Consider the following 16,434-nt stretch of genomic DNA (forward strand, 5'->3'; position numbering starts at 1 on the left):
GTCCAGATTGCCTCACCTCTCACCACGTCCCTTTGTGATCTAGTTAAATTCTGTTTCTGGGTCACAGAAATGATGCAGTCCTAAAGCCTGGGTCTCAAGATTAGCTTCTGACATTGATGGGAATCTTGACTTCCTTAGAAAGTGAGTGGGTGGACGAGGCCCAGGTGCTCATTTTGTGCTTTGGAGACACTGTTGCTCAGTTGGCTAGGCTGGCTGGCCAGCATGCCCCAATTGCTTTGCCTGTCTCTGTTTCCCCAGGGTTGGAAGTTCAAGCATGGGTGTCACCCTCAGCTTTTGAAGGTAGGTTCTGAGGATCGAACTCATCCTTATGTTTGTGCAGCAAGCACTGTCCCAACTGCACTGTCTCCCCAGCCTAGAAATGTATGTTTTAAGGACTATTTGGGGTTTTCCTATGTTGCATAAACAGACAATGCTAAGGCTAAAAATTGTAAAGTCATGTGAGCTTCTGTAGTGGACACCAGTAAGAACTGCTTATGTGAAATCTTTTCCTGAATACCTTCCTGTCCAAGCATCCACCCTGAGAAGCAGGTTCTACCAGTCTGAGATCAGGCCTTCCACAGTGTGCTTTCTCTGGACAAAGTGAGGGACACCACAGTTGATGTTGATAACATCTATGTCTTAGGGTTTCTATTGCTGTGTTGAAACACCATGACCAAACACAAGATGGGGAGGAAAGGGTTTATTTGTCTTACACTTGTTGTTCATCACTGAAGGAAGTCAGGACAGGAGCTCAAACAGGACAGGAACTTGGAGGCCGGAGCTGAGGCAGAGGCCGTGGGGGGATGCTGCCTATTGGTTTGACCCCATGACTTTCTCAGCCTGCTTTCTTATAGAATCCAGGACCTCCAGCCCAGGGATGGCACCAAGTGTTACAAAATCTGAAACATTTGAGTACTGACACACACCACAATAGAACCACTCTATATTGGACCTCACATGATAGGTTCCAGGCCCACTAAATATATCCTGTTCGATAGGAAATGTAAATGAACTGCATGTTTAGACTAAGGTCCCATCCTCAACACAGGTCATTAGTACATACAAGGAGTCAAGCTAAACAAAATTTGAAATACTTTTGGACCCATACAAAGGGGATAAAGGATAATCAGACTGTAGTAAATAATTAATGAAATAATAATGCCCGCCTTACCCCATGCAGCTGTTCCTCTCACTCTATTTTCTTTGCATTCTTTCATTTAGGGAAATCATAGGTGTAGGTATGGTCGCTGTAGAGTCATATGAATCTTCCTGGTGAATATTAAACTGAAAGTAGTCTTTGGGACTGATCCAAGGAGAGAACTTTTGAGAGAATTATTTCCAAATTAGAATCCAGCTCTTCTACTTCAAAGACACAGCAAGAAAGCAGACAGATAAAACCTACCCTCTTTGCCCATCTAAGATACCGGTCTCATCTCCGGGTTGCTGAACCATTTTACAAGGAAAGGGGAAGATTTAAGCCAAGGCTTTCCTGCAAAGGGAGACACACCTGTGATTGAATGTCTTCTTTCTGCTCAGCTCCTAAGCACATTGCTGTGGTGGCACAGGCCTGGGCAGAGTGGAATGGAGTAGGGGGGGGTGGGAAGAAATGTGAGGTGCTGGTGAGTGGCAGAAGACCAGCATCACCAAGTAAAATTACTGTTTGCTGATCTCAACCTTCATCTCCTCTGGATTAACGCAGAGCAAAAGACCGACATTGTGTGTATATGCTAAGCTGGTAATAACACATACATGCAGATTCATTTCTACAGTATGAAATTCAACGTATTATAATGAATAATATGAACTATCTCTATCCATCCCTTCTGTCATTTACCCAAATAAGCCACAATAGGAGTATTTATTCAAAGAATTGGTTCATGTTATAAGTTGGTGCCCACCTTCCTAACCAACTTTCACTACTTACCTGTGTCTCACAAGGCACCAAGGGTTGCTCTGCTGAAGGGGAGCCCTTGAGCTCGGAGGACTTCTCTGAAAAAGCCTGAAGGGGACTGGTGCTTAGCTGTGGTACTCCAGTGGGCTTGTGGTTGAAGACTTTGACATCCTGGCCAGCACCCAGGAGGTATAGCCCCACAGTGGATGGAGTAGATGAGGAACACCTCACTTTCCCAGAAGCTCAGGGGCCTTTCTTGCTGACCCTGACCCACCTCGCCAAGGGGAGACAGACATACAGTATCCCTTTTTCAGAACCTTCAAAGTCACTTTTCCAGATTAGCATTTAGAGAGTAGGACTGGGGGTGGGGGAGTGGAGCCCTGCTTTGGAGAGCTGGGACTGGGCTCCGTGATTCCAGCTGAGGTGGAAGTTGGCGACCTCCGGTGTTTAGTCTCCAGTATTCTGTAGCTCATGCTTCAAAGGCCCACAGACCATATGCACAGTAAGACATTACATAGATTTTACTATATGAGCTTCAGAATATCATTTAAAAATATCTGAGATGAAACAAAAGAACCTATACCACGTCCCTCAGAGACTCTCTCTGAGACATAGGTGGAGCTGGATGAGTCTTCCCATCAGAGCACTTGCTCCTGAACGCCAGAGGAATGTGAGGCGACATTTAAGAAGAGCCAACACGACGGAGTTTCATAGCATCTTTTCCCTTTTACTTGAAAACGTGTTTTAATGATCAAATTTGGCAGTTACAAACCTGGACACCATGGGGGAGATTTTTTTTTTCTTGTTTTAGTTTTTGACTGTAATTTTGTACCCTTTTATTTCACTTTGTTTTCCTTCATTTTTTTCTTTTGTTCTATTTTCTTTTTAAGAAAAAGAACACAAGACTGAATATCACCAATAGTAATATGTGCAGAACAATCCGTGTCTGTAAGGGGCAAACTTCAGTGAAGTCGCCACTTTCCCCTTTGCATAAGGTTTGCGTTGATGTGTGTGGGAGCTGAGGTGAGTGTGCATGGAGCTGAGGTGAGTGTGCATGGAGCTGAGGTGAGTGTGCATGGAGCTGAGGTGAGTGTGCATGGAGCTGAGGTGAGTGTGCATGGAAGTGGCAGACTGACAACTTATCCTGTCTAGGAAATGGTGTGAAGGTCGAGTGCTTAATAACCGGGCCAAACACATTCATCTTAAAAAAAAGTCAATAGAAACACTTTGTTTTTGAAAACAGAGTTAAATGAAAACAGTAGAATCTAAGGAAAGACATAATACACTTTGAAATGAATAAAAACATCTTTTTCAAATCTAAAGTCCTCTTTCTTCATGGGTATACCTCAAAAGTTTGCAGACAACAATGTGGATGACTAAGAATTCTATTTGATCCTCCAAATTAAAGCATCCGGATAGGCATCAAATACTGTATCTACAAATGCCTGGAAAATGGAAACCACCTATATACAATTTTATAAACATTTAAAACACCAAAAACATACATCTTTTACAAACCAGCCTGTTTATAACAGACAAATGTACACCACGGTCTCTGGTAACAGTGCTTTCCAAGGACCCTTCCTGCTTCCAGACACATCTGTCACTCCCCAAATCCAGTAGTATGGGCTCATAGCATTGTTAAATAGGGCAATCCAGGGGCTGGTTTGCTGAAGGGTGCTGCAGGACATACTAATGGGCCCAGCACACCCCAAACGACTACAGAATTCTCTAGTGTATTCCGAACACTGGAAGAGACTAATTATGGCCTTTGTGTATTGTTAAACACTTGTAATTATTGCTTTTCATTATTACATAAGGAAAGAAATACCTTTTTCTTTTCCTGTCTTAGCCATCTGGCTAGATATTTGCTGATGTCAAACCCGTGCATGGCGACTTTAAACTCCCTGTGACACACCAGGAAGCTCAAAGAGGTGGGTCTGAATCAGCAGTGCAGCTGGAGGTTGCAAGACAAACTAACACGCACACTCACTGCCTCCTCACGGACCACGCGGAAAGACAGCACTGAAGAAATGCCCCTTGGAAGTCCCATGTCCCACAAACCTAAGCACACGACCAGGGTCTGCAGCAGTGAGGAGGCCAGACAATCCACGCAACACGAACACTAGATCTTCCTGAATTATTTTATCTAAATGTGTCTTCATCTAAATGTGTCTTTAGTGGTTTATTCTGATCCTCTTTGTCTTTTTGTTTGTTTATTGTGTTTTGACCCCCCCCCCCGCCCCCTGCCTGCCAGCATCTGCAAAGAAGACAGAGCACTGTGGGTAGGGAGTCATCAGGAAAAGGCCAATAGGAAATGTTTCCTTTTCTTCTGAGATAGTGATTTCCTATGGCAGTTCCAGGTAAATCTCCCAGGCCTTCCTGTGACTCCAACAGCTTAAAATGTAAGATTATGGCCTTGACCTACGTATATTGCTATGACTTTCTCATTGCATTTTGTGAGTGGGCAGGAAAGGGGTACACAGAAAGAAGGCATGGGATGAGGCTCAGCAGCAAAATCCTCTCAGAGGAAGGGGATGATGAATGAAGCACATGTCTGTCCTTTATAGCCCTAGAGCTCCTGCTTAGAGTGTGACAAAGACTCACGGCTTCTCTCACACTAACCAGACGTGTGCCACACATCTCCCAAGAGAAACACAGACACTCACTAAACTGGCTAATTTTCCATCACGATGAACAGGACAAGAACAGACAGTAGGCAGAGCTTATGGGGAGGAAACAAAAACATTAAACCCATAAGACACACTTAGTGTGTGTGTTACATACCACCAGTTTCACTACCAGGGACGACTACAGTCTGAAGAGTTCTGTGCTCACTCCATCCTGGAAACATTCATTTGGCAAAAGCAGCATTCTGATGAATGTCCAAATCTCTGGGCCCATCAGAGTCCCAGAGAAAAGGTCTTTATTTGTGTTATCCTTGCATATTTCAGTGAAGGAACAGTGGGAAGTTAAGGGTTTGGTAGAAGGAAGCAGCTGCCGGCTCAGAGCATCTTAGCGGTGTGCAAGGTAAGGAGCGGTGCCTACGTGGATGGGTGGCAGTTTGGGTCAATGAGTTAACTTCTGTTTGAGCCTGGGCAAGTCTCTTCCTTTCTCTGGGCGAGCTTCCTCCCTTATAAAGTGTGGGGGCTAGCCTAGAAATCTTAGGGACCCCGTTCTGTTAAATGGTGGTCACCCCATCTAAGATGCGTGTAGAAGTCACCGCACTACACCCTCTGGTCTGTAAGGAAATCTAATTTTTAGAAAGAGAAGAATCCAGTAGACCCAGTGCTCATCTAGATGTCTGTAGAACTATTCTGCTAAAATTTAGCCGGAAGGTGTCCCAAAGAAAAAAGGATTTTATGTAGGTCAGAGGAGAGGCTGGGCAGGGATTTCTTCAGTGACTGCCACTGCCTGCAGATAGCTCTATTTATGCCTTCATTATAGGGTTGGCCAGGCGTTCTCTCTAAAAGAGATGCTGGCTAAGCACGGTGACTCATTGGCGTGGATCTCATCTCATATTTCCTGGGGGCAAGAAATGAATTGTTGGTTTTACTTTGATGGTTTTATGCTGTTGTGTTATTAAAAGCACAGCAGTGATTCAATTCTGGACCATTAGTTTGTCATTTTCTTTGTGATTCTTGCAAATGTGCTTCTTACATAAGAAAAAATACTAAAGATTTTATTCTTAAAAGCAGCCTTAGTGAAATTCATTTATTTCAAGACCACAGTGTGGATAATGCCTCCATGGGTGAGTCTAAGCTAGAGAATGCAGGAGAAAAGCCGAGAAAGGGGACAAACATGTTCTCTAACTCAGGAAGTTTGGGAATGAAAGGACAGATGTTCAGAAACATCAGCTCCTGCAGAGAGGTAAGTGGATTAAAGACAACCTAGGACTGATGGGCAGATCCCAGACAGCTCCCTTCACACATGCATACAGAGATTTGCTCGCAGGCAAATGTGCAAATATGCATTCCTTTCCCTGGCTCACTGCAAAGGCATCGGCCACAGCTGATCAGAGTGAAAGAGCAAAGTTAACTCCACTGCCAGCTTTAACCTTCAAATGCTAGGCTTCTGTATTTTCAGCGGGATGAGTATTCTGTCATGGGAAAGTGATGGCCAAAGGCCATATGTCCGATGGGAGGGAGACCCCAGGGTGTAATCAAATGTTACTCAGTTTCAAATAGTAGTACTGAAAAATTAGAAAATACTGTCTTTAAAAAAATCACGGTACTTGCTTTAGGTTGCTATAAATGGCAGTACTAAAGTAAGGTTAACCAACTGGATTAAGATATGGCATTTGGTGTTCCTGTTAGACTAGAGATCAGAGAAATCAGAAGGTGAGCAACGCTTGCTCCCCTCACGATTTCCAACACTGAATCCTAAACCCTTTGGGGCAGCTTCCCTCAAGAGCAGCTGTGGCGAGTGCACACTCAGAGCAATACTTGGGCCCTCCTCTCACACACACATGCACACACGTTTGCACGCACGCACGCATGCACACACACATACATACAATTTATACATGGTCACTACCTACTTTTTCTTTAAAAACCTAAGAGTATTTATAATGACACCACTACCAGTTTAGAACGACACGTATAGTTTTCCCCTTCAGTGTGAAGAAGTGTGGTCCCCTGGGGGGAAACGTCTGACAGCATCACATCCTGTCTTCCCCGAATCTATCTGTGAATTCTGTTTAGGCTTCCTCTACCTCTCATTCTAGAGAGCAATAGACCAGCAGGGACCTGTTCCTGCAGGAATGTTAGAACCAAGCTATGGCTAGGATTATTTGCCAGAAAACACAGAACAAGTTCGACACAGTCTTTCTGGTGTTTGAACATTAACCTCCTCCAACCCACCCACTGGAGTCTAGATAGCCTCTTATTGCTCTTTCATGGTAACTTTCTCGGAGATCACAAACCCAACTATATTATACTGGATGCTTAACACAAACAGGAAAAAAAAAATCTGAGCACACTAAGCATTTTACTCAAATCTAATTTTATAGCTGAAAAATTAGACAGCTTCTTTAAAAACAGAGCCGGTTTTTAAAGGCTTCCGTCCACCCTGTCGAACACTGCCATTCTTTTCTCTCATCTAGAACACTAACTTCTCTGACAGACAGCCCTGCTGTTTTCATTTCCTTGGCTCAAAATCACATGCAACGCTGCCCCTCTGACGGTGGCGGGGCTAATACTGCAAGGACCTTTGCTTTCCCACTTTCCAGGGCACAAAAATACACAAAGCCATTTGTGTTCTCCCCTTTGACAAAGTCAACTCATTTCTTCTCCTTTGCACTCCAAGCCATAAACACAGGTATTCACAAACAAGGACTGTCAGCTCCCCCTCCCCCAGAAACAATGTCTGAGCCGCTCCTTGTCACTCTGGGAGTCAAGCTTGCTGGGACAGTGAGACTTATGAAGGGGTTCCTCATAGACAATCCACATTTCCACAGACTTCTCTCCGTCCAGACCCAAGTGCGGCTTGTTTCCTTCTATGCTTTAAGAGTCAGGGCACAGCACCCACGGTGTCCTCTACACCTGGGTCTGGTGCTGCGTTTCCACGAAGGGAATGTGAAGGCTGGTGAGGCCGAGCTCACCCCCGCTTTCGTAGTCCCTCATGGCCACCTCAGAGTCGTCAAAGCCACGGTGGGCTGGCGTATCTGAGGACGAGGTGCCTCTGGGATTGTGCAAGGACAGAGACACACTGTCTACCGGACCCTGGTTCATGCTCACTGCAAAAGTACTAAAATCACAGCTGGAGGGTGGCCCCCCCAAATCTGTTTCGTTGGGAAGCGGGTGAGGAGGGAGGTACTGGCTGGGGTGAAACCGGGGCCTTCTCTTGCAGTCTGGGCTCATGGTGCCAGCTAGCGAGGCGGGCTGCGAGGGAGGCAGGGCCTCATACTGTTCAGGGAAGTCCTCCGGCAGCGGAGGGGGCAGCTGATCCTGACTTAGGAACTCTTCTTCGTGAGGTGGAGGGTATTCACTGTCGATGTCGTATCCGCCCAGGTAGTAGTCGCTCTCCAGCTCTCGTGTGCTGCCCTGGTGCGCTGACCCTCCATCTTGGCTCTCGTAGTTGGGCATTTCCTCGATGTCAGACAGCCGTGCCCCTGGCATCCAGTCCGAGGTGTCCCAATGATAGGCTGTAAAAGGAAATACAGATGATTAACGGCCTCCAGACTGGAGGTGGGTAAATGAGGAGCAGGGATGGGCCTGCCGTGCACGACTGATGCCCAGGAAACCCCATAGCCAAGGTCATATGCAAACTCTCTGCAGCCCCATAGGGTCAGCCATGTTCTGGCCTGCAGAGAGAGAGCACAGAGAGCATGTGCAGACTCCCAATCATGAGGCCCAGAGCGATGGCCAACAAAGGCATGCTGATGAAACACAGACAGGGTCCTCAACATCCACCTCTTCCCCCCTCCCATCCACATGCTGTGTACAAGGCCAGGCTGGCAGCATGCGGGCAGAGAGTTGCACTGTGTTCTGAGAACTGCAGAGAGCACGGAGCCTTGCAGGAAAGTGGGTGAGTTTCACACACAGGGAATGAGGCTGCTAAATGCATGTGGAGCTGAGCACACAAGATGCCTGGAACATGCAAAACTCAAACTGGGAGACTCAGAGGGGATGGGGAGGGGCATGGTCAGTATGAGAGGAGAGGTGCGAAACACAGAAATAAGCTGTCATCCTGGGTGGTGGCAGAGTCACCTCTGTTGTAGTTCTGTCCTTGGTCCATGACAGACACTGTTCAAACACAAAGTGAAAAGTGAATCGGGCCATCCAGGCCATGGGAAGACAGACAAAGCAGGTAATTCAGAAGCGTTAAGACCACTCCTTAGGAACCAAGGCTAACACTGAATTTAGGCTTTAACCCCCTCCCCTTGTCACTAGTTAGGAAATTAAGACATAAATTCCATCTTTATTTTGTTATAATTTTATTAAAGCACTGACAAAATTACCTGCTATAAATTAATCCTCATAAAATTTTCATTTCTGATGATTTTATAAGTATCCACAGCTCACAGCAGGTATTCAAAACATACTAGAATGAATGTAATCTTAACTGATTAACCTGGATTGCAGATGAATGTTCTTTACTTTGAAGACGTTTGATAAGAGAATCTAGATATTTAAAAATATGAACTAGATTGTCTCTCAAAATTACTAAGTTTATTGCAATCGATAGAGAGACATCTGGCATTGAATTTGATTTGTTTTCTGGTGCTAGAGAACAAAGCCAGAGTCTTGGGCTAGCAAGGCCAGCTGTCTATCATTGAGCTACATCCCCGACCCCATTATCTCACTTAAAACCACCATCATCATGCACTTTCTGTTGGTTACAGTCAGTTCAGATAAAGTACCACAGAAGCAAACTTTCCAAAAGGACACAGACATGCCACGAAAGGAAGAGACAAACAAACAAAAATCAAAACCAAAAAATAACTGTAAATACCTTCATTCTCTATAGAGTCAACTACATTGTTGACAAGCTGAATGACAGTCACTATGGATGCTTTTGGCGGGAAAAGAAGACAGGAGGGAGGGGAGGGACAGTTCCTGGTTAGTCACGTATTTCAAACACATGTTAATGACTAATAACAACAATAATGAAGACATTAGACACAAACTGTTCCTCAGGGCTGATGTCAAGAGGACACGTACATGGAGGCCTGAGTTCTGTCAGAACAGAATAGAAACAACAGAAAGCTAGGAGGCCATACTTCTAAAAAGCATGATTGTCAAGGATCCCTGAGTCATTACTTCCCACTCCATGACCTGTCACTTCAAACCAGGAAGACGGTGGCCCATGGAACTCATGGAGATTTCTCATTAGCACCATCCGAGGCCCTCAGAGGAGGACTATTCCTGGACATTATTCCTTGTTGGTCACCAATGTGATCTGAATACAATGTCACCTGCGTAGGAGTTTGGGTATTGTTATGAGTCTGATGGCCTCACACATGCCAATGATGGTCCAGATCAACCTGAGGCCTATCTCTTGCTGGTGAGGCTTGGGGTATGTGAAGGAGACCTCTGGTCTATTAGAGTTGCTTTAGATGACGTGACTTCAGATAAAAGGGCCTAGCGCTTCCTGACCAGATGCAGATCCTGAAGGGGTAGGCATGTGAGATAGAGAGCCTTTGAGAGCCATCAGCCAGACATTATGGCTGGAACTACTGCCTGGTCTCTGAAACTATATGTTCTTAATATTTAACATAAAATACAAAGTTGTTATAGTTTTCCTTCTCACTGGAGATAAAGAGGGGAGGATACATCATACACCTGGGTCAGAGGCCAGTGCCTTTGTTGCAAAAATGGCCAGAAGAAATTAAGATACAGGGTTTGTTATACCAGCAGATAGATACATCAGTGTGTGTGCTTATATGTGTGTATTTATGTGTGTGTGCTCATGCATGTGTGTTTGTGCGTGGTATATGCATGTATACAAGCTCACAGGGAAGTGCAATCGAGTGTGGAGGCCAGAGCTGAATGCCTAAATGTTTATCTCTCTCTCTCAGCCTCACTGCCTTGAGGCAGGTTCTATCAGTGGACAGGAAGCTTGGAATGCTGTCTTTCTCCCAGGGCTTGGGTTAGCCATGAGCTGCATGCATGTGAATTTTGTAGGTGCCAGGGACCCTAGCTCAGGCCCTTATGTACAGAACAAGGGCTCTTAACTATAAAGTCATTTTCCCAACCCCCACACTGAAACTTCTTCAGGGGTGGCTAGTGTTGGAGGACCATGTGGGAGAGGTTTGGGTTACACATGAGAAGGCAAACTATTGCAATTCTACAACGACTTCTTGGTCACTTTCCCTCTGTTTGCTCAGAGACTGGGACTGTGCTGCTCTCAATCTGTTTTTCTAAGTAGAGAATACACAGCCCAGGACGCAGCACACAATGGACTAGCCAGGGTTCATGTGCTGAAAGATCACATTGATTAGCAAGTGCACTTTTTTTTTTTTCTTGCTAACTGCTGGTAAAAACGAGAGGCCACCTAAGGTGTTAGCTGGGGTGGGGCAGCCTGCCCCTGGATGATCATGTGAAATATTTTTTGCTTTAGCACCACGTGACAAACATTGCTCGTTGGGCTTTCTTCTTCTGTCACTCCTACCCTCCACAGCTGGTTTCCTAGCCAGAAACACCAGCTTCTTCTCCATCAGCCCAGGTTTGTGGGAGCTCGATGCACCCGACTTGGAGTTATCAAAGCAGTCTGTGAACCACAGGGACTTGCATGCGGCATTCTGGCAGACAGGCATTTTTTTTTTCCCCTAAGAGTCTGTGTCACAGTTTTTAAATCAGTTCTCCAAAATCCCACGACCCCAAAAGATTGATTAGAAGGGAAATTCAATTGAACAAAGGCATCACTGGTTCTACAGAATAGCCATCCTGTCTCCAAAGTAATGTCCAATGATGTGGTGGCTGAATGCAGGGGGTGAGAGGACACAGGCAGCAAGAAAGGGAGTGCATTGTCAGGTTTGCTGTGAAGCATCATGGGGAGGAGGCAATTCTGTTACCGTCCAAGCCCCACGGATGCAGATCCTGCCCTGACCAGTGGCACATTGGCTCCTCTGGCAAGGATTCTCAACAATGGGTAAAAACGGTAAAAAGTCAACACACAGATGAAGAAACAATAGCAGTGCTGCCCCCCTCACCTCTCCTGCTGACCCCAGTACAGGACAGGGAACGCGCTTACCATTGTCGTCACCAGAGTCCGACTGGAAGGAGCTGAGGGACTGAACTTCGGAGTTGCTCCCTTTGTTACTGCTTGTGAAGCAGGTCACCTCTCCCGGGTCATCAGCCCCTTTGTCTTCATGAACAGGCGGGAGAAAGCAGAACCATCACTCAGCCTTGTGCAATCCTTCAGTCTTGCTCTCTCCCTCCCTACCCCTTTTTTTCTTAGAAGCTTTCTGATTTGCTTCGAGAAAATAAGTTAGCTCCACAAAGGAAAATTGATTGTGCCATAGGGGGCAAAGGTCTGTCAATCAAGTGATTTACATTATGGATTTGGAACCCTTAACCCGTGGTAAATGAGCTTCCGAATAGCTGTCAGCTGAAAGTAAGTGTTCCTGCCTCCAAGTGAGGACTGAGGAGAGAGTGGAATGAGGATGGAGTAGCTGAGCTGCTCTTCATTCAGACTTAATTTATGTCATTTACATGAACCGATGTGGTGTCAACACCAGGTTAAATGAGATTACTTTTAAAACAGGGGCATAAATATTTTATAGGCAAGAAAGCCGTTATATTTCTCCCAGCTTCCATCTCTGGGGAGGAGTGGAATTTTCAGCACTGCCTTCTAGAGGGCAGTGGTGTTTCATCTTGTGGCTGCCAATGTTCTCTGTCTGGTAAGAGGACAGGCCGATGTGAATTCTCCCTTATTCACTTGGTGTTTATTTTTCTCTCTGTCTCTGCTATAGGAAAATAGCTAGACCCTCTGCACGCACACACACTCACTCACACACACCCCTTTCTAATTTGAGAGGTGTAGGAAGCAACAAAAAGCACCGTATCTTGAGGTGGTCAAGCCCACAGTGAATTAGTTGTCAGAAACTGTCTCGCTAGCTCTAACTGTGGCTTAACAAAGAGGAAAACGCGTGCTATAAAATCCAATGATACTTCAGGGGGAAGTGTGAGTTTTGGCCTGAGGTCGATTCTGAAAATAAAGCTGTCATGTCAGGAGGTGGTGACGGAAAATATTCTCCAAGAAATACGGCAGAGCATCCTGGAATGTGAGGGTGCAGAGACACAGACCTGTGAATAGTTACTTTGTTTTGCAGCTGCCGATCAGGAGCAAACATGAACGCCCCCACCTGCTTTCTGCTAAGCCAGGGCCTTAGACAAACGAGTGACAGAGGCTTAGAGAGACACGTGTGTGTGTGTGCACGTGTGTGCATGTGTGTGCGCGCATGCGCGTGTGCATGTGTGCGTGTGGGCACACATGTGTGGGCATGTGCATGTGTGCGTGTGTGTGCATGTGAGTGCGCACATGCACATGTGCGTGTGCATGTGTGTGTGTGTGTATTCACCTCCAATAACCACAACTCAAAGCTTGGCCATGCGAAGAGCAAGGCGTTCATGGCTGAACCCGGAGACTGAAGAGCAGGCAGGTGGTCAGCCGGCCCTGGGGTGGCTGCAAGTCCCTTGCTTTGCCTTTAACTCAAAACTCCTTTCATTTCCAAAATTAAAGGAGGGTTTTGGCTGGGTGTGTGGTAGCACGCAGCTTTAATTCCAGGACCTAGGAGGCAGAGGCAGGCGGACCCCTAAGTTCCAGGCCCAACAGGTAGTGCTGCATAGTGAGATCCAACACACACAGAGAGCAATGACAACCAAGTTCGAGTCTCTCCACACCATTGTATGATCCCTGACTCCACTTGAGAGCCCAGGGGATGACTTAAAAGCCAGGTGTGTCCACAGGATGGAACCAGCAGGTGGCATGCTGGTGACATTAGAATAGAAAGACCTCGTCTTGCATCTCCCCTCCCATGGAGCAATGCTCTCTCTACTCTGCCTTGCCTCTTTCCTGCTGAGCTCCTGGGGCAGTTCTGCTAAGAGCAGACTTGGGACCTGTCTGTGCCCAGATTCTGGCCTTTGCTTCCTTCAGGCTAGTCTTCTCCCAGAGCTGGTGATGATACCCATGCTGGACAGCCCATCACATGGCAGACACATCGCTGGTGGCTTTACCCCAGCATTCTCTTCAAATCACAGTGTCTACCCCACACGTATGCCTTCCTTTGTCTCGGTCGGTTCCTAGTACTACACACTATGAACCTTATGGACGTGATCAGCTTCTGTAATAAACGCCATCTCTCTTCCCCTTTCTCTTGCTTTTCAGGGAGAATTTGTTTTTCATTCCGCTCTCTGCCCTCAAACAGGGATCTCCAAGTTTCTCTCAGAGGTCCAGCCGGCCGACTTTCTCTTTCCCCATGTGCAGATAATGGTCAACCAGCATCTCTTTGACTTCTGGACTGGTCCCCAACCCCCACATGCATCCTGAATACTGATCTGGCTGCTTCCTGATTCTAGGCTCTCCTCTCCAATAGTTCCTACTGAAATTGACTCGTGCTTAAGTCATGTAATGCCTCAGTGATGTCTGCTTTGTCCAGGAGCGCGGTTTACTTCCTTGTCTGAACATGCTTTGTAGGACCATTTGAAACCCACTCCATCCTCCTCCCCCATATATAGCACAGTACAGAAACTCAGACTTCTCTCTGGCATACAAAAGCTGTGCAGCCTGCTGATCAGAGTCTGCTTTAGTCTCACTCTGAGGCCAGGGCAGGGAGCAGTCACCTGCTTTTCCAACTCAGCCTTCCTTCTAAGTCTTATTCAGTCCCTGCCGGGTCTGTCAGGATGGTCTTCAAAACTGTAACTAGCTTGTGTCACTCACTTGCTTAAACACCTGCCTCCCCGTGGGTGCTAAACCCCACTTTCTGCCCTATGCTGGGCAACCCCAGCCACACTCAACTCAGTCATGAGAGTGCGCTTTTCATTCCTTCCTCCTTCTGGGAGGTTAGCACGGCTTGAGGTGCTGAAACCCAGGGGCTTCCCAGGGCACCCGCCCATTATTGTATCTCACTCACTTTCGGGTCCTGTGTCCCAGCCATTCTTCCGGATGGAATCGCAGTCCGAGCGACAGGGCGACACAGCTGGGAGATTGGGGGCCACGCTGCATACCACCACACCCCGACGCGCAGTCAGGATGCGAGGGGACTCCGGGTGGAACGTGCTCATCTCCTGTGGCTCACCACCCAGTACGTCCAGGCCCTTGTCCAGATTGCTCCTGGAGTCGCTCTGGAAGCAGGGTGTGTAGGCCATGGGGCGCACTGGCACCTGAGGCGGCCCCACCTCCTGGTACACATTGCGCCCGTCGCCGGCACGCAGGCTGCGGAATGGGATGCCGTTGCTCTTGTGCAGGAGCGCGGCTGTGGCTGGGTCCTGCACTAGCGTGATGTTGTTCCGAGAGTAGTTCTTTCGAAAGACCTTCTTGCGGAAGACGATGAAGAGCACGACCAGGGTGAAGATGACGAAGAGGACCACAGCAATACCTATTAGTTCCTCCTTGCCCACATATGAGTGGCCAGCTTGGATGTTGGGCACGACCACGGGACGCAAGCCACAGTACTGACCCACATAGCCTGGGGTGCAGTTGCAGAAGAAGGAGCCGAATAGGTTGACGCAGGCGCCTCCGTTCTCGCACTCTTCTCGCTCACACTCGTCCACGTCATCCTCGCATCTTTAGAGACAAAGCACACAGAAGCGCTTCCAACATCAGAGCTCAGACAAAAGGCTTTAAAACAGACGGAACCCCCGAAAGAGGACCATGCCATGTGGCAGTGTGTAATACATATGTGAGAATATGTTTGATCATATTCATAGGTAGGTGTTCATATCTCTGTGTGTGCATTGTGTGCATACACAGGGGCATATACTTAAGGATTAATTTATATATTTCTGTGTCCACCGATCCCTTGCCCATTTCCTTGCGTCAAGGTGTGCCCTCTCAGGTCTCCATGGGATTTGGAGAAGGACAAGCTGGTGGGAGAGGAGTATAAAGGGAAGAACAGATGGTGTGGGAAAGGAATCCTCTCCCATCCTCTGGCGCACGTTAGAATTTAAAACTGTGCAATTTCAGAAACAGCATATAGTATGCATTTTTCACATCATGTAAAATACTTCTGCACCCCTTCCCCAAGGGTACAATGTAGGACCTCATTATCAAATCCCCCAATAAATCCACAGGGAAATATGAATGGTTGCACCAGGCAGGAGAAATGGACTAGGAAGGGATCTGGGGCAGTTCTAGGCTTCTTTAACCCCCACAGTAGTATAACTACAAAGCAGGTTTTTAAAAACACTTTTAATTTTCATATGTGTATGTTGTGAGTCTGTCTGTCTGACTGTATTCCATATGTGTGCAGGTGCCTGCACAGGCTAGAAGAGGGCACTGGGTCCCTTGGAGCTGGAGCGTGGGTGCTGGGAACTAATTGAGGCCCTCTGGAAAAGCAGCAAGCAGTCTTCGCCACCAGCCTGGCTCTCTGGTCCCACACGGCAAGCCTTTAGTCTGATTCCTTCTTTAACACTGACAGCACGTGCTGGAACTTCTGTACTCCATGCCTCTCTACTTAAGCAGTTGTTCCGATATGCCATGGAAGAGGCTGATTCATCTATAGTTTTGGTAATCCACCTTTTAAAATGTAGTCTAAATATCCCCAATTTGAACAAATTGGGGCCAGGTGAGCCAGAAATTAGAATCACGGAGTATTTAAAAATAAATGCAGCTTTATTACTTTAAATTACATCCAGCAGTTCAACATCAGCTAAGTGTTTCTAGGTGGAGTCCTTAGAGACTCGCTCTAATGAACGTGCCAGGCTGACCTGTAATTAGACTATCCCTCACCGAGAGCACACTTCGAAACCATCGCGAATGCCTGGAAGTGGCCTTTCACTCAGAATTTAAAGCATTCCCCTTCCACCCGACTAACACTTAAATTTCCCTCATTTCCTGGAGGAAAAGGGTTTTTAAAGGCAAGATAAGGACTAATTTCT

General features: G+C 46.8%; 1 protein-coding gene across 5 annotated transcripts in view; it reads right to left on the minus strand.

Annotated features, from left to right (window-relative positions):
- Positions 1 to 2,611: 2,611 nt before the first annotated feature.
- The window catches only part of Fat3 (FAT atypical cadherin 3), a 596,674-nt gene continuing 582,851 nt past the window's right edge, over positions 2,612 to 16,434 (minus strand). For 2 of the 5 annotated variants that reach the window (XM_057767108.1, XM_057767106.1), the window contains 5 exons: positions 14,469 to 15,121; positions 11,588 to 11,701; positions 9,347 to 9,406; positions 8,602 to 8,637; positions 2,612 to 8,036 (listed from right to left, as the gene is read on the minus strand). In XM_057767108.1, the coding sequence (XP_057623091.1) occupies positions 7,429 to 8,036; positions 8,602 to 8,637; positions 9,347 to 9,406; positions 11,588 to 11,701; positions 14,469 to 15,121 (1,471 nt within the window). In that variant the 3' untranslated portion in view covers positions 2,612 to 7,428. The remainder of the gene's footprint in view (positions 8,037 to 8,601; positions 8,638 to 9,346; positions 9,407 to 11,587; positions 11,702 to 14,468; positions 15,122 to 16,434) is intronic. The other 3 variants (XM_057767110.1, XM_057767109.1, XM_057767107.1) reach the window with 2 other exon arrangements.

Source organism: Chionomys nivalis, chromosome 4 (assembly GCF_950005125.1).
Source record: "Chionomys nivalis chromosome 4, mChiNiv1.1, whole genome shotgun sequence".
Classification (NCBI taxonomy): domain Eukaryota; kingdom Metazoa; phylum Chordata; class Mammalia; order Rodentia; family Cricetidae; genus Chionomys; species Chionomys nivalis.